We start from the raw sequence: 23,191 nt of genomic DNA, 5'->3' as shown, positions 1-23,191 counted from the left end.
AGAGGAAGTTTGAATATGTCCTCATGAGTCGGGGTCATGCTCCCAGGATGGCGCTTTGACGGTGGGGCTCCAAGTCCAGAGACAAGGTTTCCATGGAGATCCATGGGGACACCCACGTGCCGCAGCCTGTGACGTGGGTCAGCTGTTTTTCTGAAGAAGTCTCTTCTTCCTTGGAGGAAGAGGATTGCAAATGCTACATGAATTCTCAGTCTCCATTGCCAGCCAGGGCTTCAAGAATATCTACCCTCAGATTTGTGGGCTTTGGGACAGCCCCAGACAGCTCTGGAGCCCCTCAGGCCAAGTCCCCAGCATCAGCGCCACTATGTATCCTTCAGCTCCCAGCCAGGCTTTGCAGGGAGGGGAGGCCTGGGATTTCCCACTTACCCTTGGCTGCTTGGCTCTGCCTTGCTGGTCTCTTTGGGCATCGTGCACGCCACCCATTTTAGCTTTGTTGTGTCTCTTTCAAATGACTGCACATAACCAGAGCTTCCCTAACTGCTTCTCATGAGAACATAAAACTGTCAGTTTTCAAACAACAGAAACAAAAATAAATTAGGTTCATGTGCAGCCTTGGAGCCAAATAAGTTGGAATCACTGAGTACAGAGGGATTGGGGGAAACCAATGAAGGGGATCTGCCTTCATGGAGCAATCAGTTGGGCACTGTGGGCACGGCCTTTAACAGTGAGCTGCCTATCTGCCTCAAGAGAGACCATCCCTGTGTAAATCAGGCCCCACCTAGCTTGCTCTGTAGGGAGACCCCGGACCTCTCCATTTCTGTTCCCTGTGGGACCCTGGTGCCACCCCACACTCCAGTGCCCACCCAGCTAGTCTCATGGTCTTAGGACTACTATATAGCTTTGGGCTTATTCAACAGCCCAGCCCCTCTTGCTGCACCTTCAAACGTTACTGCTTTGTTGTTGTTATTGTTGTTGTTGTTGTTGTTATTGTTGTTATAATGTGGGGCCCATGCAGACTCACATGGTGATATAATTTTATACCCCATCTCTAGAGGAAATTCCTGGCTGCAGAGGTGCATATCAGTTGGGGAGATGCTACCAAGTTACCCTGCCCACTTTGCATATCCTGAGGTGGACAATATTGTCCCCATATTGGGGACAGTGGTAGGAACTAAGAGCTTTGTATGGTGCCCCCAACCTGATATATGAAGTGCTGGGCTTTATTCCCCCCCCCATAGCAGATCAAAGTGTCCCCCAACGATATTATTATGGTGCTCCTCCTCAGAGCACTGCCTTCCCTGTCTGGCCACCAATGAGAGGATCTTTGTCAGCTAGTACCATGTGGTTACTGAGGGCCCACAGCTCAGATGATGGTCACCCCTGGTGGTAGCTCCAGGAAAGATTACATTTTTCACATCAATGGCTCTGGTAACCCAGTGAGCGTCGCCCTGCCCCACGAGATGTCACCACGCGAGTTCTCTGCCCAGGTGACTCACTTGGCATTTGGCATTTGGTAAACAGGAGGTAAGAGACAGGAGCCACCCTAAGAGACGGGAGCCACCCTAAGAGACAGGAGCCACCCTGTCCATGGTGTACCTCAGGCATGTAGCCCCGTCTGGCCTCAGCTACATCATAGGAACCTGTGTGCCAGTGTTGAGGGGATGTGGGCTCCCCAGAACGAAGAAGAATTGTTGTCCGTGCTGAGGTGCAGAACAGGGGAACAGGGGAGTCCCCTGTGTGGGGCCTCTGGGTGGGGTCACATGCCTGCCAGGCATCTCTGCTACTTCCAACATCCACAGTGAGGAGCCATGGAAACCGAGTGTAGCTCATGGAAAACATTATTTTCTTTGATGAGTCATATTCTAAGTTGGGAGGAAAGTTCACTAGACAGTCGAGGCAGTACAGGGAACAACGCTGTCTTTGTTCAGCCGATGTGAAGAGGGTTTGGGTCTTTGGTGTTGGCAATAAAGGCAGCTCTCCAGAGCCCACACCCTGGGAAAGGCCGAAGACATTCCGGAAATCCCATAGCCCCCAAAGTGGGCCCTTCAAACACTGGGTAACCCCATCCTTTGGATTCCACGCCTGTCCCCCTGGGCTCACTGTCACCGCTCTCTCTGAAGGCATGTGGCTTTCTTATGGGGCTGGAAAATCCCAGATCTCTCTTCTTCCGGCCTGACCTGGAGTGCAGGATGGACAAACTCCTTGACCAGTTAAGAGGCTCCTGGAATTGCCCAGGCTGTGAAAACGCTGGGCACCGGCGTTTGTGTGTTGGGAAGCTCAGCGAACGGGGTCAAGCGGTTGCTGAAAGTGTGGCTTCTCTCTTCAGCTGTAAGGCCTTGGAGTTGGTGTGCAGTAGGCAGCCAGCATCCTTGGCTGTGACATACACCCTCAGGTCAGGGCCAGAAATCAGCAGAATCCCAAGTTTGGACCTAGCTCCTTGGGACATGTATCAGCCAGATGCCATAACTGAACAAATGGGACAAGCCCTCCCCAACTCTGTCAGAATGGGGATCTGCAAGGCACAGGCTGATATTTGAAACCAGCATTTGAGGTTGTGACTATACCATTAAAACCAGAAACTTGGTGTGGGACCAGAGAGCCCAGGCCTCCACTCAAGGGGACTCTCTACCTGGGCCACAATGCCCACCCAACCATAGGGCACTAGGGGATTTGTGCTGCAGCCTTCAGGTCTCACAGCCAAAGCCCCTTATCCTTGGCCCTATGTAGCTGGCCAAGCTGGCCACCAGACCACGAAGAGTGTGTTTGAGAGGCCCCTGAGCCACAAGAGTTCCAGAAGGTCCTGGTCAGTAGGCCGCATGTTCTGGACTTTGAACTAACACAGCCAGTACTGCCACTTCTGAGTGACATGGATGACAGCCTGATTTGTAAGACTAGGCACAACGGGGTGTGTTATGGGGGCCCTTGCTGTCCCCAACTGTGGGCAGGCCCTGAGAGACTGCAAGAGATACAAGGAACTCAGACTGGCATGGCAGTCACCGAGACCACAGAGGGACAGGAGGGTCTAGCTAGTGGGTCACTACCAGGGCACATTGGCTTGAGACCAGAGCAGGGGGCCTCCCGGGCCTCTCTTATCTGTAGCCCTCCTCCCTGAAGACCCCACTACCCTATCATGAGACCCCTGGGTCACAGCCTGTCCCCTCCTAGTAGGAGACCCCATGGATGTATGCCTGGGCAGGCAGGCACCAGAGAGGCAGGGATCTGCCGCCCATCGCGCGTCACCTGAAGCCACAGCAGTTCTTACAGACGCAGATAAAGGATTTTTGCCTTCTGGTTTTCTAAAAACATTTCTAAGTAAGACACAAAAATCGTTCCCATGATGGTGGCCTATGGCCTCTGGGGCCCATACACTGAGCAGGATTTAACTGAGGTTAAATACCCCTACCTTCCCAAAAAGCAAGCTTTAAATTTTTTTTTTTTTTCTTCTTCCTCAAAGTGCTGGAAGAGAAGACACTTTCAAAAGAGGCTGGGAGCTGCCGGGACACGTCGTCTACAGACGGAGGGGGCGCTGTTGCTCCGTGGAGAAAAATGCTTCTTCACTCCTTCCTGACCACGCCCAAGACTTCAGAGCCACCCAAGGGCTGGCAAAGGCAGTTTCTGTGGGGTTTTCATTCTTTCCAGCTTCTACTCACTTTTTCAGGTGACACTCCTCCTCCCCCATTACAAGGAGTTGGAAATAGGAAAGAGCCCCTCAGGCTCTCCTGCTATTCCCTCCCCCTTCAGCCCTGACCCTTCTGCTTAGCAGCCGTGCGCCAAGGGTCTCCTCCCTGTCCACTTGACTCACTGACCCCCAACCATCCTGTGTGGGTACCTGAGACCTGACAAAGTCTCTGGAACTTCGTTTGGAATTTTAGATCCAGGGGTTGCCTAGCCCTGAGTCCCCCAGGGACTGTAGGAAGGTCTGCAAGGGAAGAGAGAACCTCAGGTCATGGGAAGCGAGCCCTGGGCTTGCTGCTGCTCTGGACTTTTTGGACACACACACACATACACACACGTGTGTGCAAACATACACACAGGTGAATCTAGGCATCTACTTACACAGGTTGAGCCTCAGGGCCCTTGGTACCCCACACTTTTCCAGTCCTAATCTTCCCATGGCTTAGGGCAGTTTTCTCCAAAAGCACTGAAGACCAGGCTGGCTTCAGGGGCACACTGCCCAGGAGAGATATGCCCAAAAGTGACCTGCAGCCTGGCAAAGATTGGAGTCAAGGGTGAATATCAAGGAGCTTGTCCAGATATAACCCTAGTAGCCTCCACAGGAGCCTAAAGTGGTCCTGGGGTGGGGAAAGGCAGCAAAACACAGAGATAAAGAGGCAGAGAGCGGGATGAGGGAGAATGAAGGAATGAAGGAACAGTGTTGCTGTGGAGTGGGAAGGGCCATGTGTGGACCTGCAGCAGTGGCAGTGGGGAACCAGGTGGCTGCAAGGGGGGACCAGGTGGCTGGGATTCTCCAGGACTCGCTGTGTATTCTCTCCAGCACGGCTCTCCTGTCCACAGAGACGACCTGAGGAGAGGAAAAGCAGGTGTTGTAGGGCCACTAAGACCAGCTATAAAAGGACAAATGAAGTCATTTGAAGGGTCTGCTCTGAATTCCTTGTGTAGAACACCCCCAAGCACAGCTGACTGCACCACTGGGCTGCGCTTCCCATCTTGAGGCTTCTTCTGCACTATCATCCACCCATCCTGGGAAACACAAGAGGGGTAATGAAATTTGTACCAATAAGACCATGTGCACACCATGGCGACACATTCTATTTTGTCAGACGGGCATGAAGACAAAGGACGCAATCTCAAGGAGTCCTGGGATCAAGTGTCACTGTTAGTTTTCTTTAAAGAACTTTTACTATTAACGATGTTGCTATTTGTAATCAAGCTTTTGTGCTCTAACAACTACATCAGTCTTCTGGGATCATCTCTGGGCAAGGATGGCTCTGGCTTTGTCTGGTGCCCTTTCCTCCAGGGCACACACACAGTACACACACAAACACACACGCATGCACACATACACACACACACACACAACCCCCATTCCCATTCCAGAGAGAGAGAGAGAGAGAGAGAGAGAGAGAGAGAGAGAGAGATCTACAAACACATCCATATGGTTGTTGTTGACAACTTGGTTTTCCCATAGTAAAGATGAAAATACCTTTGACAAGTATTTAACTAAACTGAAGAGACAGTGGCATGGAATTCTCCAGCGCCTGAGAAAGCAGCATTTGTGGGAGTCGGTACTCACACCCGTAAACTGGGTTGGTCAGTCCCACAGGCAGTATTTGGAATGAAACTGCCAGAAATATTTCCTGAAACTTCTTTCAGGATCACATATTCTGTACACACTATATTTCATTCTTTACACAGGGTAGTCGACTATGGGCGAGGAAACACCCCACACGCTGTGGCCACTGGAATTCCACAGCCCAGGAGTGTCTTGGTTCATAAAACCCTTGAGGAGAGGGTTTTTTTTTTTTTTTTCAAGGTTCCAGAGACCCGAAGCTGTGACTCACTCAGCTATGAGGCCCTCCCCTTCCTCTCCCCCTCCTCTCCTGATCCCTCCCCTCTTTGCACCTCCCTCCCTCCCTCCCTCCACCCTCACTGGCTCCCAACAGCCCTGGGCTCTAACTGCAGCGAGCAGAGACATCCTCTTACACTGCCATTACCAGCGCCCACCCTGACCCTGGCCCGCACTTGATGGGGACCCACAGGCCAGCCAGAAACATGAGGCTGGCCCACGCTCTGCTGCCCCTGCTGCTACAGGCCTGCTGGGTGGCCACACAGGACATCCAGGGCCCCAAGGCTATTGCCTTCCAAGGTGAGTGAGCTTACTGCGCTCCCGAGCCCTGTGTTTAGCTGCCTGACCGCCTGAAAGTAGATAGACTCAATGCTCACCTCCCCTAGCCCCCCCATAACCTGGGTGCTGTCACTAGTCCCATTTTGTCCTAATCCTATGGAGAGCCACCGAGAAGGGGCCTTGTCCCTTGTCCAAGCCTGCATTCCATTCAGTTCCCATCTTGAAGCAGCTGGAACACTGCTCCCACCCACAAGGCCCTGGAGTCCTGTCACCTCAAGTCTCTCCATGCTAGGGAGATGACAGAGCTGGAAACTCCAGGGGGACCTACCAATGAAGGGGAGCCTGTGGCTACCATGCCTGGTCTGTTTTCTCTCCTGGGTGAATGACTGATGAAGGCCCCAGAACTGCTCTCTCTCTTTGCCTGACAGCCAGATAGATAACCTGTCCCTTCATATCTGAGCGTGAGGTCATGGCTTTGAGTTGAACCTGAGAACATAATGAGAAATAATCCAGTTCTCCCAGGCAGTCTCTGCTCTCTATAACTGGCCAAGGCCACTCTGAGTGAGGCTCTGTTCAAGGGACAGGACACCCTGGGTGTCCTTCAGACTCTGCTGGGTGTCGCCTTACCAGGCAGGTGGCTGGTGGGCCGCCATCACCTGCCCAGGGCTCTGCTGCTAAGAAGGGATGGTGTCTCAGGGAGCCTCTGGCCTGAATGGGGATGTGTGAAGGGGCCTGGTGCTCCCAGCGGGGCTCACGGCATGGCTGAATGACCTTATGGGACTTTCCCTGGCTCAGACTGCCCTGTGGATCTATTCTTCGTGCTGGATACCTCGGAAAGTGTGGCCTTGAGGCTGAAACCCTATGGGGCCCTGGTGGACAAGGTGAAGTCCTTCACCAAGCGCTTTATCGACAACCTGAGAGACAGGTAGCGTGAACTTGCCTTGGCCTGTCCTGTATGGGCTTGGGGAGGGGGTGGACCTGCATGCAGAGCTGAGCCTTAACTTCCCACTTCAGGACTCTGTCCTGTGTGATGCAGCTGGGTGGGGGAGCGGTGGAGCAGGAGGGAGGCTGACCGGGTATGAGATGGGGAGGAATTACCTCGCTGGCAGGACTGAGGAGACACTACTGAGTCTCCACACTCCAAACACAGACAGGAGTTTGGGGAGTTAACCAGATAACTACTTATACCTCATGCCTGGAGTCCTGCAGGCAGCTGGACCCCACCTGGTCCACATGGCCTTCAGAGTGTCTACCTAAGTCCCCAGTTTCCTCAACACAGGCTGCGCGTGGGACACAGCATGCTTCATGTACCCCCTTTCTTACTCCCTCCTCAACGGGGCCTTGAGAACAGAGGGTGTGGCTAGGGGCAGGTCCTGAGGAAAGGTGTAGGTGATGAGCCTCCCCCCATAGTAGGGTCCCTGCACAGTGGTCAATCAGTGTGAGGATGGGAACTCAGACAGTGTAATCTTCAGCCCTACTAACTACCCAGCCAGGGCCCAGGGCCCTGCCCGTAGAGACTGTGGCTCTGGAAGCGAACCATTTACCCCCGGGCTGCCACCTCAGGGACTGTGGCGTTCTAAAACATGAACTTAATGAACAAATCTGAGGCCCTAGGGAAGAAGAGGGAGGTCCTAATATAGAAGGCAGTGAGGTGGCCTCGGTCCCTTTACTCAGCTTCCATGTCCCACCTATGATATGGATGGAATTACATTTTACTGCAGAGGCCTTGGTCACCCTGTCTCCTGATGTCCTGCATGGGCCACCGTAGCAGGCCTTGGAGAGCTGTGTGGCCAGATGCTACAGCGCAAGGTGGAGGCAACTTGAGCCCACTTTAGAAACCCGCCTGTCCTATTTAGAACTAGCCTGTGCCTGCCTCTGTCCTCACCCAGCCCTCTGCAGTACATGGGGGTCTGTGGCCCCAGCCGGGGTCATGTTTATAGCTCAGTTGAGACTCAGGCTGGTTTGTCCAGCCATGCCCATTGTGTGAACCCTGAGCCTATCTGTGAGATCACCCTTGGGTGGGACAGCAAGTCCCTTCATGCAGGTGAGGGTGAAGCTCCCTCACCTCGTCCCACCTGTGACTCTCAGGTACTACCGGTGTGACCGTAACCTGGTTTGGAATGCGGGTGCCCTGCACTACAGTGACGAAGTAGAAATCATCCGAGGGCTCACGCGCATGCCCAGTGGCCGCGATGAGCTCAAGGCTAGCGTGGATGCGATCAAGTACTTCGGCAAAGGCACCTACACCGACTGCGCCATTAAGAAGGGGCTAGAGGAGCTGCTCATAGGGTGAGTGGTGCAGGCCTATCATCTCTATCAACCAGGACGGTCTCAGGTGTCTTCAGACACAGACCTTCTCAACCTGCATGCTGCAGGGCCTCCTTGACCCATTTTTCATGGCCAGGTGAACCACTGCCAGGCTGCCTGTTACTCATCAAAGGCTGGCCTGGAGTCTAAAAACTCTACCTCAGGGGGCAATGTGCCTGTAGCCACAAACCTATTCACCTTGCCAGGGACCACAGGGCCATATCCCAATCTCCATTCATCCAGGTGTCTAGTGACTGTCTCAACCAGTGAACTAAATGCCCCTCCACATTAACACGAACGTGGGATTAAATTGTATGGGCTGTGCTAGGCCCTGTCTCCCATCTGTAGCTGTATGAGGTGAGGAGGTTAGTGGCTGGGTTGGGGATACGGCCTAGAGCATGGATGCCACGTGTGATCCACGGAATAAACTTGCACGTAGTGTGGAAAAGCCCTGATGTCTGCATGGCCCGCTACCCCACTCTGACCTCTTGTTCAGAGAGCCATTGCATTGTTTAGGGTAAAACAATCCGAGGGTATCTGTGAGTCCCTCTACCTCTTACACCAGTTTCCTTCCACAAGACACTACCAACCCCCAGTACCCCAGGGTCACCCCGGCTCTCTTGTTCTCAGAAGTTTGGGGTCCAGTGCATCTTGAGATGATGCCCACTTAGCATGCACACTAAGGACCGGTGCCTTCCCTGAAAGTGCATCTCAAAGATGTGCCCATGTAACAAGACCTGATCCTTTATAATCACGATCAATGGGGAATCCTGGTCCCTGGGTGACAGGGGTCAGCATGTCCAGAGCTGCCCCAGGTCCTTCTTCTGGACCTCTGGCCACCAGCTCTGAGGGTCTCAGCTGGGGTTCCCAGACTCTGAGCCCTAGAGAGCGGTCTCATGCTGCCCACCTCTCTAGGGGCTCCCACCTCAAGGAGAACAAGTACCTGATCGTGGTGACCGATGGGCACCCCCTAGAGGGCTACAAGGAACCATGTGGGGGCCTTGAAGATGCAGTCAACGAGGCCAAGCATCTGGGCATCAAAGTCTTCTCTGTGGCCATCACACCTGACCACCTAGTAAGACCCCACCTCCTTTTACACTCTCAACACACAAGATGGAGGGCCTCTGGGCTCCTGCCATCTGGGCCCCAGAGTCACTGGAGTCTTCTCCTCCATGTTTGGGTACACACAGACTGTCTGTTTCAAGGCCCCTCCCACCTGCTGGGCCCCTGGTATGACCCTTGGGGTGGAGACACCCCAGGAGACAGTCCCAGCCCTTCAAAGGGCTGACCCCACCCCCCTGAGGCTTGGCTCTGCAACCACCACCCAGTTCCCAGTGGTGCATGGCCTTTGGGAGGTAATTCATTCTCTCCTCCACGTGCCCAGGAGCCACGTCTAAGCATCATCGCCACAGACCACACATACCGGCGCAACTTCACAGCGGCGGACTGGGGGCATAGCCGCGATGCCGAAGAGACCATCAGCCAGACCATTGACACCATTGTGGAAATGATTGTGAGCACTGACCTCTTCGGGGTGGGGAAAGAAAGCCTGGGCCCAGAGGAGAGACTAACTCACCCTTCAATTTCCATTTCAGAAAAATAACGTGGAGCAAGTGGTAAGTGCATCCCCCTGAGCCACGTCAGGGCCTGTGTCTTACGCAGTCCTAGCCCTGCCAGTGTGTCCCCCTGTTGGAGTGAGTGTCCCAGGGCCCTTCCCTGTCCTTGTTGGGACATCCATCCCCTGGGTTTGGACTCTGATCTCCTATCCTTTTCTTCCACAGTGCTGTACCTTTGACTGCCAGGTAAGTGTGGCCCACTTTCCCTACTGGCCCCTTGACCCTGGTCTAGGGTCTGGGGATGAAGACGGGTCTCTTGTTTCTTTTTCTTTCAGGCTGCCAGAGGACCTCCTGGTCCCCGAGGTGACCCCGGGTATGAGGTGAGTGGCTGAAATTGCCTTGTTTCTATTAAGATGGAGCCACTGGGAGCCACAGTTCTGCACCCATCTCCTTGGGAATCTTGTACACCCAACACTGGCTGGGCAGCTGCTTTTGTCCAAGGAGAAAGACTGGGCATAGCTTAAATGTGGCTTTGGGGTATGGGGGTTGGGAATGCAGAGTTTCCCCCTTGTGATCCCCAAGACTGCCTTCAGGCTTAAGTGTCAGATTGGCATCCAGTTGAAATCAAAGGACATTCTGGTGGAGCTTGGAATGAAACTGGGGGGTCCAAGTCTTACTGTGACTCACGTGGGACAAATCTGAACACTATTGGAGAAGCTGGGGTCAGATCTAGGGTGGCTCTCCTGCCACATGGGCGTCACCCACAGAGCTGAGCTACCCCCCCCCCCCCACCCCGCCCCAGGGAGCTTCCTTGCTGGGTCTTCCTGTTTCTCTAGGACTAGAGTACCACACCAGCTCTGCCTTGAGAACTTGTGGGCAGAGGCAAAGTCTAGGCCCAAGTCTAGGGTGGCACAGCCTGAGGAACCTGGGAAGACTCCCGGAACCCAGGCAGGCCCAGAACCATGGCCAGAACAACTCTCGCCCTGTAGATCTTTCTCATGCCTAAGGGGTCTCGCCCAGTTTTCCAGGACAGATGGGCATGGCTCCTGACCTGGTCCCCTTGAGCTGATCTCCTCTGCCTTCCAGGGGGAACGAGGAAAGCCAGGTCTTCCCGGAGAGAAAGGAGAAGCTGGAGACCCTGTGAGTATGGGCTACCATCTGCGTGACAGTGGGGACAAGTGCTGAGAAGCCTGAGGCTGGGGATCTGTGCCATCGAAACTTCTAGAACAGCAGCCTTGAGCACAGAGCTCACAGAGCCTGTCCTTTGTTGGGAGAAGAAAGGCTGCCCCAGGAGTCAGGCCAACAAGTCTGCTTTGGGCCATGATCAGTCTCCTGGCAGTTCCTCTTCCCTTCTAGCCCTCCCATGGTGACCTGGATCCCCTCCCTCTCCTCTGGGGTACTGTGTCCCCCTTCTCCTCCCTCCTGGGTGTTCTGGGTTCTCTCCTGGAGCCTGCCATGAGATCCTGGGAGACTCTTTGGGAGCCTCACAGAGGCCCTGTCTTCTTCCCTACCCACCCTGTCCCGGGCCTGCCTGGGTTCAAGATTCTATGTGGGTCTTTCTAGTCACAGTGAGGGGTGAGGTGGGCTGAGTGGTCCCTTCCCCTGCTATCCAGGGATGTCTAACTATCTCTTGTTCTGTTCCAGGGAAGACCTGGAGATCTTGGGCCAGTCGGGTACCAGGGTATGAAGGTACGTGTCCCTAACGCCCAGTGACCTCGACCTCTCCTGGATGGAATGGATCAGGGCTTGGCAGCACGGTACAAACTGGTCAATACAAAAATAACATACTCCTTCCTTTTCTCTTTGGTTCACAGGGAGAAAAGGGGAGCCGCGGAGAGAAGGTGAGTGCGGGCCAGCTTCGAGGTTGTCCTGGGTAGGGAGTTATCTTGACGAATGAGCATCACAGGGAGATAGCCAGTGCTTCTGTGTGTGTGTGGGGGGGGGGGGGATGTATGGGAAATAGACCCTCCGGCCACCCTTTATGCCTCAGAGGGGATGTGTCTGGTCTCCAGAGACAGGTCCCCTGAGTTCTGCTGCCACCTCAGGCTACCTGAATCAGAGAGGCCTGGGAATGCCACTTTGCCTCAGTGGGCAGTTCCTGGAGACCCTCTGAATACAGGCCCTGTCCTCTTCCTTCCCACTCTGTCCTGCATCCCTGATCACCACAATTCTGTATCTCTTGGATGTGTGGGATGCTGTTGTGTTCACAATGGTCCCACCACACTGTGCATGCCTTCCTCCTCTTATTGGGAGGATGACAGTGCAGTGTGACGGTGCAGTGTGGAAGTGCAGTGTGACGGTGCAGTGTGATGGTGCAGCGTGGCGGTGCAGTGTGACCATGCAGTGTGACGGTGCAGTGTGATGGTGCAGTGTGGCGGTGCAGTGTGGCGGTGCAGTGTGACGGTGCAGTGTGACCGTGCAGTGGGGGCTGCCCTCTGGTCCAGCCCGGGGACTGCCTCTCATCCTCTTCTTCCTGTTCACAGGGCTCCCGAGGACCGAAAGGCTACAAGGTGAGTACGGTTGGGTCAAAGAAGTAAATGCTGTTCACGGGCCAGCAATAGTAACATCTGGCCTTTGCCTAACCTCCCTTTGTCTCCCTGTCTAACAGGGTGAGAAAGGCAAACGTGGCATCGACGGGGTAGACGGCATGAAGGTAATCATGAGGCGGGAAGGCTGAAAGGCTGGGACAATACCGTCTAAGGTGGGAGGAAGACAAAGCCAGGGGCTGCCCCAAGTGCGCAGGTGCAGTTCCCATGGTGGGTCTTCCTGGGAAACCCTGAGAGTCAGGTGATGTTTTCATGCCAAGACCCAGGTCCTAGGAAAGGCTGGTCCTTGCCTCTTCTTCCTCTTCCTCTCTGTTTCCTCTCATTTCCTCTTCCCTCCCCTTCACCCTGCTCTCAATAAATACTTCACTTAAGCTCTGCCTCCATGGCATGCTTGTCTCCCACCCGCCATGAGGCCTCTGGCTCTCACCCCACAAGGTCTCTCTCGTGTGGTTTTACAACATTTGGTCTCTGCTCCCTGATCTGAGAAGGAAGTTTATTGGGAAGGGAAGGGAAGGGAAGGGAAGGGAAGGGAAGGGAAGGGAAGGGAAGGGAAGAGAAGGGGAAAAAGGGAAGAGGAGAGAGAGAGAGAGAGAGAGAGAGAGAGAGAGAGAGAGAGAGAGAGAGAGAGAGAGAGAGATCTGCCTCCTCAGAGAGATGGCAGAAAAGGAGAAAAGTGATCCCCTTAAGTGCAGAGGGCTCCTGACCTTCCTGGGTGGGGCTTGGATGAACAGAGTTCAAGTCTCTACTCAATCATTCCCATATTACTGTTTCCTTCTCCCAGGGGGAGACAGGGTTTCCAGGACTACCAGGCTGCAAGGGCTCTCCAGGATTCGATGTAAGTCACTTCCTCTACCCCTATATTTTGGAATAATGGGTTCTTGGAAATTTGGTCCCAACCCTTGCTATTCTGACTCCACCCAATGGCCGAGCTATATGTGAATTCGCCTACTCTGCCCAATGGCTGAGCTGTATGTAAATTCATTTGATTTATTTGCTCAGTCTGAGGATGGCCGCTTATCTGGGGCCCATGGGGGATCATGGCTAGCTGTGACCTGCGTTTCCGTCTTCCCACCAGGGCATTCAAGGACCCCCAGGTCCCAAGGGTGATGCTGGTGCCTTTGGATTAAAAGGAGAGAAGGTAGGTGACAGGCAGCCCCAGAGAGTCGAGACTTCACCATCTACTAAGGCCAAGTATTCCTCCTGGGACCCACAGTGTGGGGAACAAGCCTGGCTCTGAGAAACCTCAATTGGCAGACACAAGTTTGCCGCTCACCGTCAAGCATCTGGACCTGAGGAGTTTTAAGGCTTTTATGGTCAAGGGTGTGCTATGCAGATGTGGGTGAATTGTGAGGACCCTAGGGGACCAGAACTCTTCCAGACTTGGTTGGGGTGACCTGAGGTTTAGGTAAGAGCATGTCATCACTGGGCCCAGGCCCTGATGTGGCTTCCAGTGTCTGAACCCATCGATCTCTGATCTTCCCCAGGGGGAAGCTGGAGTGGATGGCGAGGCTGGGAGACCAGGAAGCTCAGGGCCAACTGGAGATGAGGTAAGATGACCTGGCATATGATGGGATGAGATAGGATGAGCCTCGTGGACACTGGAGCCTGCAGTCATTCTCAACTTGTCCTTCCCCAGGGAGATCCAGGAGAGCCTGGTCCCCCCGGAGAGAAAGGAGAGGCTGGTGATGAGGTAAGCACCCCTATCCTGGTCCAGCCTCCATCCTCAGCTGCAGGCTGAGTGCAGCCTAGTGCGCAGACTCATGTACTGTTCTTCCTTGTCCTAGGGGAATGCTGGCCCAGATGGACCCCCTGGAGAGAGGGTGAGTCAGCTGGATGGTACTGTATTGTCCTCAGCAGCAGCAGCAAAGGCTCGTGCAGACTGGCCTGGATCTGACCTCTGTAGGTCCTTAGTGCTCTGTCTATATGACTTGGCTAGGCGGGAAGCCAGACCCTAGCCATTCTAGATTTTGCCATGCATGCAGGGCCTTGGGTCACTTGAGAGTCTTGAGGAGGCAGGCAGCCTGAGGAACACTGAGGCCCACCTCTGGAATGATCTGCCATGACATCTGGGGAGATCACTGGGCCCAGCCTTCAAGCTCCCACCCTTCCCAGGAGTACATCACAGATAGACTCATATCTACTTCTCTCCACACAGGGTGGCCCCGGTGAAAGAGGACCTCGGGGGACCCCTGGTGTGAGGGGCCCAAGGGGAGACCCGGTAAGTCATGCCCTGGGACTGTCTAGGGGACACACTGAGGCTAGAGCTGAGCATAGGTTCACAGGGCCAGGTATGCAGCCTTATTCATGTCTAGGCCTCAGCTCTCCTGCCTTTCTATGGAGGGCTGGAGCTGCCCAGGGCTCTGAACATCCAAGGCAGGGCATCAGTTCACATCCCATCAGAGGCTCACTTATTTATTGGTCCCATCCGGAGGAGAAAAATCTGCAAGTGGGGTCAGCCTTGGTTTACAGTTTGGAGTTCAGCAGACTCTTCCAATCCTTGCAATTGTGCCTCAATCGCTGGCCACCAAGATCGCTCTAGAGCAAATTGCTGGTGGTACCCATGTGACCTCTACCTCTGCATTCATGGGCTCATTTCTCCCCAGGGTGAAGCTGGACCACAAGGTAACCAAGGAAGAGAAGGCCCCGTCGGCATCCCTGGAGATCCGGTAGGAAGCCTAATGTATTGCAGGAAATAGTGACACCTCACAGTTTTGTAGGCCCACACAGTACTGCTCAGTGCTAAGCTAAGTGTTCTATTCAGGTCTTCTGAAAAAATGCTCTCGGTGACTTAGCATGGGGACTCTCCTACAAATGCATGTTCCTGCAGACTCATGGTGTCCACGCTTAGAGCTAAGCTTGGGTTCGGCTGGCATGGACATGTGTCAGCGCTCAACACAAGACCAAGGGATTTACTGGAGGCTGTGGGCCACAGACACTTGTAGATTCCATAGACCCTAGATCACTGGCCTTGAGCTTTATGTTTACAAGGCCTGGTAGTGTGGGCATGAGGGGTATTAGAGACTCGGCCACAGAGGCAGGGAGACTATGGCCATGAGAACAGAGTGAGTCCCTAGGCTTTGGGGTGGATGGAGAAGAAGTCTTTGAATCCTTGGGAGAGTGGATAGAGGTGAGTTTGGCAGGATTAACATACAAGGGGTTCCGTGATGTAAAGGTATGGTAAGATCTTTCAGGGCCCATGTTCAGGGAGCCAGGGCCAGTACAGCCAAGCTCAGCCCAGAGACACTGGAACTTCAGGTCCCCAGACCAGGTATGGTCCCCAGAGCCCTCAGGAAGGAACCAGGTTGATAGGTCATGTATCTCAGGAACAAACTGTACCTGAATACCATAGTTGAATCTGTAGTTGTCCTTGTGTCCATTTGGTTAGAAGTCTGGTAAGGAAAAGACTACATATGAACTTAACCGCCACAGGTAGCAGTCCCTCCCAGGCCAGTACAACCATGGAGGGTTCATGAGCAAAGGAAGACATTCACACACATGGGGACCTAAAGCGAAGGCTCCAACATGGATAGCAGAGAGGAGAGAACCCATCCTGACCATTCCCCATGCTGACTACTGACTCCACTTATCATGAGTCCCTGAGGGTCCTCTGCCCCTGCATTCAGGGCCCTAAATGACAGTGGCAGCAACCTAATTTCTCCATATGAGATAGAATCCTACAGTCTGGAACTCTCAGTTCTCAAATAAGTGTGGCCTGGGGACAGTGAGCTGAGCTCTCATGGGTCTTAATCTCCTAGGGTGACGCTGGCCCAATTGGACCTAAAGGATACCGAGGTGATGAGGGTCCTCCAGGCCCTGAGGTAAGTACTTGCCCACTCTGTGCTGCTGTTTACCTAGAAGGCCAGCTCTGCTTGTCACTCTGAGGACGGCCCTAGTCCTGGAGCCTCTCCCATACCCCCACCCATTTTTCTTTATCTTGCCTTCCCTCTTTTGCCCTGGGAGAGACTGGGTCCCAGGGAGAATATTGTGCTACTAACTCACATTGTCTATGACCTGGCTATTACCTGTCCCACTCCTTTAGGGTCTCAGAGGAGCTCCAGGACCCGCTGGACCCCCGGGAGACCCGGGACTGATGGGTGAAAGGGTGAGTATTCGGGACAACAGCTCTACCAGGCTACTGCTGGGTTAGCAGCTGGAACTTGCCTTATTTGGTCTCTTTGAGAGGTGCTGGTTCACAGGGGGCATCCACAGTCTGCCCTCAAGGATGAGGATGCCCCAGGCAAGGCCCTCTTGCTTAAAAATTCAATCGAGGGTTGACATGGGGAGGGAGGCTTACCCTGGCTGGGGACACAGATGTCCTGGACGTCCCCCAGGCATGTAGCCACCATTTCACCATGATGACAGCAGCTCTCTCGACTCTCAGGGTGAAGATGGTCCACCCGGAAATGGCACGGAAGGTTTCCCCGGCTTCCCTGTGAGTGTTGTAGGCCTCCCCACACACCTACCAAGTCCCCCTTGGAATGCTTCTGCCCACCAGGGTGGATGAGATAGACCAGAGCCATCAGCTAGCCCAGGCATTTGGGCCCATCCACCTGTACCTCTGACTTGGCTGTCATTCTGCCTCCTCTGCCCCCACTGGACCCTGGTATAACTACCTTATCTTCCTTCACAGGGGTATCCAGGCAACAGAGGCCCTCCTGGGATAAATGTGAGTATCCCCACCATGCCTCTGTCAGGCCATAGATGTGTGTTCACACCACACTCATGTGCTATCAACACCCTGTGTCCATTTTCTCACATGACATCAGGCAGCATGCACATGTGTGAGTCTGGGGTTACATCACTGACTCAGGGACACTCCAGCCAGGTCACATCTATCTTCTCTGCCCTCTCTACATCCTAGGTCCCACTAACCCATGTATTTTGTCTTCTGCAGGGAACAAAAGGCTACCCTGGTCTCAAGGGAGATGAGGGTGAAGTTGGAGACCCGGGAGAGGATGTAAGTGGGTGACGGGCAGAGTCTTTCAAGACTATGAACCCTGCTGGGTTTGTTCACTGGAACAGGGGAACAGGGAGGCTGAAGATGTACTCTGAGGGGCCAGAGCAGCTGGTACACATGGCTGTTCCTGCTGACCCCTTGCCATTTTCTTCCAGAACAATGACATTTCACCCCGTGGGGTTAAAGGAGCAAAGGGGTACCGAGGTCCCGAAGGACCCCAGGTAGGTGATGTGGCTGTAGGGGTTAGGGGTGGAGGCAAGGCAAGGCCATCTATAGCCTTAGAGGTGGAAGCCAAAAGATTCAAGGGACCGGGATTGCCCCAAGGACAATTGGAGACACTGAGGTCCCTAGAAGATATACGGTTTAAGAATCCTTGGGCACAAGCTCCCCATTTAGAGACTTTGTCTGCTCTTGCTCTGACAGGGACCTCCAGGACACGTGGGACCACCTGGCCCAGATGTAAGTAGAGCATCTGCAAATGATCTGGGGGCTGACCACTATGGCCTTGGGCCTTGATGGGGACATTAGTGAACCTGGAACCTCGCAAACACTGTTCATGGATGGGGGTGGCTGGGGGAAGAGGCCTGGAGTCTTGCACTCAGACCACAGGGATGCATGGCTACCACTGGCATATGGATGACTACAGGGGACACGGAACAGCCACGGGAGACACATGGCCATGCCGGAGACATATGGCCATGGGGGATACATGACAAGTTATGTGCTAGGAATTGCACCCTATCTTTTGTTAAGCCAGGAACACTCTAGGCCATGGGAAGTCCCTGCACAGATCCAACCCTCAGGGGGTTCCCAGGGACCACCAGGAATGGCCTCAGCCTAAGCCACGCTAATATTCTCACCTCTCTTCCCAGGAGTGCGAGATTTTGGACATCATCATGAAAATGTGCTGTGAGTATCTGGAGCCTGGGTGACTTTCTTAATGAGCCAACAAGTTCCTGCCAGCCATGGGGCCCAGCATTCTGTTCCAGAAGGGTCTCCAAGGGTGGGAGGCACGGGCAGGCAGGGCTTAGGTGCTACTGAGATTGCCAGGTCCCCCACACGGGAGAACCAGGGCTAGACTACACATCCTCTGAGATTTCAGGGACTCTGACAAGCCGAGGGCCTGGCCAGAGCTAGGCGAAGCTAGGCAGAGCAGGACAGGGCACGCTGTATTCTGGAGCTGTTCTGTTTAGGGCTTTTTCTTTTCTTTCCTCAGCCTGCTGTGGTGAGTGGTGTCTCTTCACTCTTGGGGGTTCCTGCACAGTGTTAAGTGGACCCACCCTGGCTGTGCGGTGGGCTAGCAATGCAGAAGCCATGCGTTCATCACCCTGGCTGTGCGGTGGGCTAGCAATGCAGCAGCCATGCGTTCATCACCCTGGCTCTCCCACCCATCCGTCTTCCCCGTGAGCAGCACCCTGGGGTCATACAGGCCCAGGACACTGTTTTTCCCTGTCCTGTCTCCCTATCATTTTTAGTAATCCGAAGGCTGAAGCATGAACCAGACCTCCAGGCTTGTCCCATCCACTCTTCCACAGGCCGAGAGTGAGGAGGAAAGGGCAAGGGTAGCCACTGTTGGGTCTGGCCAATGAAGGCCAGTCCCGCAAGTCTAGCTCACAAGGAGATGCGGGAGAAGATTCATAATCCACAATCGGGGGGGGGGGTGGGACCATGGAGTACTGAGGGAAGCCTGGAGAAGGACGCTAAGGACTGGCCCGTCCCCCCTCGTAGAGTGCACATGCGGCCCCATCGACATCCTCTTCGTGCTGGACAGCTCCGAGAGTATTGGCCTGCAGAACTTTGAGATTGCCAAGGACTTCATCATCAAGGTCATTGACCGGCTAAGCAAGGATGAGTTGGTCAAGGTGAGTACAAGCCAACCTTGGATCACAGGTAGGGCCGACAGAGAGCTCAGGCCCTCCACCTTGGCTTCTCAGCTCATCACTGGATACACTGATTTATGTGTACGTTGAGCTGGTAGTAGCTTGTAACAAAGTCAAACAACACATCTTTAGTGTCCACGGAAGTTATACGTACGCATGCATCACCACCATGCGGTACAGTGAATCGTGGTAGTGGGTCCAGAGCTCATCCTTTCATGACGGAAGCTGGGAGGGCTATGTACAGAGCTGTGTGGACCTGCAGGAGTAGTTACGGATGGCCCTGTGTGAAAGAGCACATAGGGGTCTCAAGGTCCTTGGCAGGCTGGGACTCCAGGACACAGAGGTGCTGGTCTCCAGACCTGATGATGTCATTCCTACAGTTTGAGCCAGGACAGTCACACGCGGGTGTGGTGCAGTACAGCCACAACCAGATGCAAGAGCACGTGGACATGCGAAGCCCCAACATCCGCAATGCCCAGGACTTCAAAGAGTGAGAGGATTCCCAAGATCACTGCCCAGTCCCTGGTCCTACAGTGGGCCTGGCCCAACCGGGACCCTGACCCTGACTTTGACCTTGGTCTGTCTGTCTTTCCATGCAGAGCCGTCAAGAAACTGCAGTGGATGGCTGGCGGCACGTTTACAGGAGAAGCGCTGCAGTACACCCGGGATCGGCTGCTTCCACCCACTCAGAACAACCGGATCGCTCTGGTCATCACAGACGGGCGCTCTGACACTCAGCGGGACACCACACCACTCAGTGTGCTTTGTGGGCCAGACATTCAGGTGGGCAGCCGCACAGCGCTGTGGTAGCTGAGCAGGCTCTCCTGTGAACACGGGGCACCAGAGTACAGGGTCAGACCGGCCCATGCCACTCTGCCCTCTGCAGGTTGTTTCTGTGGGCATCAAGGATGTGTTCGGCTTTGTCGCGGGCTCCGACCAGCTCAACGTCATTTCCTGTCAAGGCCTGTTGTCTCAAGGCCGGCCAGGTATCTCCCTGGTGAAGGAGAACTATGCCGAGCTTCTAGATGACGGCTTTCTGAAGAACATCACAGCCCAGATCTGCATAGGTAGGTACTGGGGATCAGAGGTCTGGGTGGGCAGTGCCAAGGTCTGTCCTAGACATGTCTGCTCAGCTTTCTGGGAATGTTTGGGCTAGTGACAGCCCTCAGAATGCAGCTGCCACTGTCACCTCAAGAAGGACTGTGACCAGACTGGGTGACCTCTGGCCCAGCAGAGCCACTTGAGAGCAGGTGTTCTCATGCCACTTACATGGGCCAAGGTCTCTACCCCCAATGCCATGAGCACACTGGATGTTGGCCTTGTGTGAGTCTGACTCCATGGTGTGGACAACTTGGTTAAGGGACGCAGTTTGTGGCAGATTTGTGAGGGCAGTTGGTGGGCAGCATGGCATAGTGCCTGACCTGCAAACCACCTTTCCTCTTCTGAGGCTCAGAGTGGGCATAGTGCATAGGGTCATGGTGGCATGGCACTCACTTTGTGTGATTTCTCTTTACAGATAAGAAGTGTCCAGATTATACCTGTCCAAGTGAGTGCACAGATTGGGAAGGGCAGGGTGGAAAAGGCAGGACTTTTGTTTTGTTTTGGTTTGGTTTGGTTTGGTTTTTGGAGGCAGGGTTTCTCTGTAGCTTTGGAGCCTGTCCTGGAACTAGCTCTTGTAGACCAGGTTGCCCTCAAGCTCACAGAGATCCGCCTGCCTCTGCCTCCCTAGTGCTGAGATTAAAGGCGTGCGCTGTCACTGCCTGGCTAAGGCAGGGCTTTTTAAGGGTACCACAGAGCTCTGGGCTCTCTCCTCTGGGTCTTGGCAGCTCTGAAAATTTGGGTGGTCTCTGGCCAGCCCTCTGGAGTCCATCCATCTCAAGAAACCATCTCTGCCCCACAGTCACATTCTCCTCTCCGGCTGACATCACCATCCTGTTAGATAGCTCAGCCAGCGTCGGCAGTCACAACTTTGAAACCACCAAGGTCTTCGCCAAGCGCCTAGCTGAGCGCTTCCTGTCAGCAGGCAGGACAGATCCCTCCCAGGATGTGCGGGTAGCCGTGGTCCAGTATAGTGGCCAAGGCCAGCAACAGCCGGGGAGGGCAGCTCTTCAGTTCATGCAGAACTACACAGTGCTGGCCAGCTCCGTGGACAGCATGGATTTCATCAACGATGCCACGGATGTCAACGACGCCCTGAGCTATGTAACGCGCTTCTACCGGGAAGCCTCATCAGGGGCCACCAAGAAGAGACTCCTGTTGTTTTCAGATGGCAACTCACAGGGAGCCACAGCAGAGGCCATTGAGAAGGCTGTGCAGGAGGCCCAGCGTGCAGGCATCGAGATCTTTGTGGTGGTAGTGGGACCCCAGGTGAATGAGCCCCACATCCGCGTGCTCGTCACCGGCAAGACCGCGGAGTATGACGTGGCTTTTGGTGAGCGCCACCTATTCCGTGTACCCAACTACCAGGCCCTGCTTCGTGGTGTATTCTACCAGACAGTCTCCAGGAAGGTGGCACTGGGCTAGAGGGCCACATACATGGCCGTACACATGGGGACACACTTTGACAGGCCTTCCTGCCCTTCCCACCACTGACCAAACAGGATTAGGACATGTGACCCAAATGTTCCTGACCACTGTTCCACTGCCTTAGAGGGAGAGCTAAGATGCACACTGTTGGCTTTGTGTAATGTCCTCCATGGCTTCACCTGAGCTCCTATCTGTATCTTCCTTGATTTGTCCAGCATGGCGGCGTCCTGCTGACCTCCCTCTGCCTCTGGGCTGCACCCGGATATCTCATCCTCCTTCTCGCTGCCCCTAATCTGTTTCCCGTGTCTTCATGTCATCTGCACTTCTGCCTGTGTTGAGCCTTTCACACCAACAGTGAAACAAACCCTTGCATGGGCTCAGCTTGCTGGGTAACAGCTTTTAGAAAAATTGAGACCAAGAGCATTTTCAAACACAAACTTGGAGGAGACCGCTCCTCTTCATCAGGTGCTTGTCAGTGACCAACGTGGACCTTGGTCCTGGCCCTTAGCAGCTCAACGTGAGCAGCAGGAAATGCTGGCTCCTGCCTCTTGTCTAAGAGCAAAGGTGCTACCTGCAAGAGCTTCATATACAAAGAGGCTTGGTCTGGACAGTTCAAACTCATGCGTTCTGTCAGAACCAATCCAGAGCTCCTTTTCCTCAAACTGAGATTCTCCCCCTTTTTTTTTTTTGAAGACCTCTTATAGTTTTGTTGTGGCTCCCCCATGCTCCCCTAATCTGGTCCATACCAGCTCTCTCTGATAATAAACGGTTCCATTTTTTCTCTGGGGCTCTTCACTGTATCTACACCACTACCCAACACACCCGGAAAGAGAAGCTAATGCCAGACAGACCACGGGGCCAAGGAGAAGCTGCCCTGGCCCATGGACACAGCCCATCTGTTTCTGAGAGGAAGAACATGGCACAAAGATCTTCCCACGCCAGGGGGCTGTAGTGCTGAGGTACACAACACCCTTCAGTGCCAACTCAAGAGACACTAGGGCTTGATAGATTTGTTCAAAGAGATAACTTCAGACCACCTAGTTCCAACCAGATTACCCTGGATCCAACAAAACTCAGCCAAATAAAAACTTATCCAACCAGAATAAACACGACCAAATGATATTCAATGAGATTACACCAGACCTAACCAAATCTAACCTGATTAGACCATAACCAATGAGATCTAACACAATATACTGGACCCAAACAAATAGAAACCTGATATAAAATCAGATCCAACTAGATACACTAGAACAAACTGTATTTAGCCAGATTAAATTAGACTAAACCACACCCAACCAGATTAAAGCAAACCTTACTAGATCCAACTGGAACAAACCAGAGATAACCAGATTAAACTGGAACAAACCAGATCCAAGCATAGTACACAAGTTTAAATCAATCCAACTAGATCAAACCAGATCCAACCAGATTAAATAAGACCAAACCAAATAACAGACTAACTCAGATTCTAGCAGATTATACCAGGAACCAACTAGATCCAACCATATTACACTAGACCAATCCATGTCCAACCAGATTAAACCAGATCTAACCAGATGAAGACCCAATAGACAACTAACTACTAGTTCTACTTCTAAAACCACTCTCCAGAAGTCCCTAAGGGAAGCTGAAAACAATGTCTACATCGGTTA

General features: G+C 53.7%; 1 protein-coding gene across 1 annotated transcript; it reads left to right on the top strand.

Moving 5' to 3' along the window:
* Positions 1–5,586: 5,586 nt before the first annotated feature.
* On the top strand, positions 5,587–22,220 carry Col6a1 (collagen type VI alpha 1 chain). The gene is made up of 35 exons (XM_038342081.1): positions 5,587–5,785; positions 6,560–6,689; positions 7,853–8,053; positions 8,987–9,146; positions 9,456–9,584; positions 9,667–9,687; positions 9,853–9,873; positions 9,963–10,007; positions 10,714–10,767; positions 11,272–11,316; positions 11,442–11,468; positions 12,111–12,137; positions 12,236–12,280; positions 12,955–13,008; positions 13,249–13,311; positions 13,658–13,720; positions 13,810–13,863; positions 13,958–13,993; positions 14,329–14,391; positions 14,777–14,839; positions 15,929–15,991; positions 16,213–16,275; positions 16,555–16,605; positions 16,804–16,839; positions 17,068–17,130; positions 17,286–17,351; positions 17,554–17,589; positions 18,003–18,039; positions 18,347–18,355; positions 18,859–18,992; positions 19,391–19,500; positions 19,610–19,793; positions 19,897–20,077; positions 20,527–20,556; positions 20,911–22,220. Exons 1-35 carry the CDS (start codon positions 5,665–5,667, stop codon positions 21,531–21,533), a joined length of 3,108 nt encoding a protein of 1,035 aa, XP_038198009.1. The 5' UTR covers positions 5,587–5,664; the 3' UTR covers positions 21,534–22,220.
* Positions 22,221–23,191: the final 971 nt, after the last annotated feature.

Source organism: Arvicola amphibius, chromosome 9 (assembly GCF_903992535.2).
Source record: "Arvicola amphibius chromosome 9, mArvAmp1.2, whole genome shotgun sequence".
Taxonomy (NCBI): Eukaryota; Metazoa; Chordata; class Mammalia; order Rodentia; family Cricetidae; genus Arvicola; species Arvicola amphibius.
This window is presented reverse-complemented; position numbering and strand designations above follow the sequence as displayed.

Coding starts and splice junctions, on each gene's coding strand:
- Col6a1 (XM_038342081.1), top strand. CDS start 5,665: ATGGGGACCCACAGGCCAGCCAGAAACATGAGGCTGGCCCACGCTCTG. Junction 6,690..7,852: donor ATCGACAACCTGAGAGACAG/GTAGCGTGAACT, acceptor TGTGACTCTCAG/GTACTACCGGTGTGACCGTA. Junction 17,131..17,285: donor TTGGAGACCCGGGAGAGGAT/GTAAGTGGGTGA, acceptor ATTTTCTTCCAG/AACAATGACATTTCACCCCG.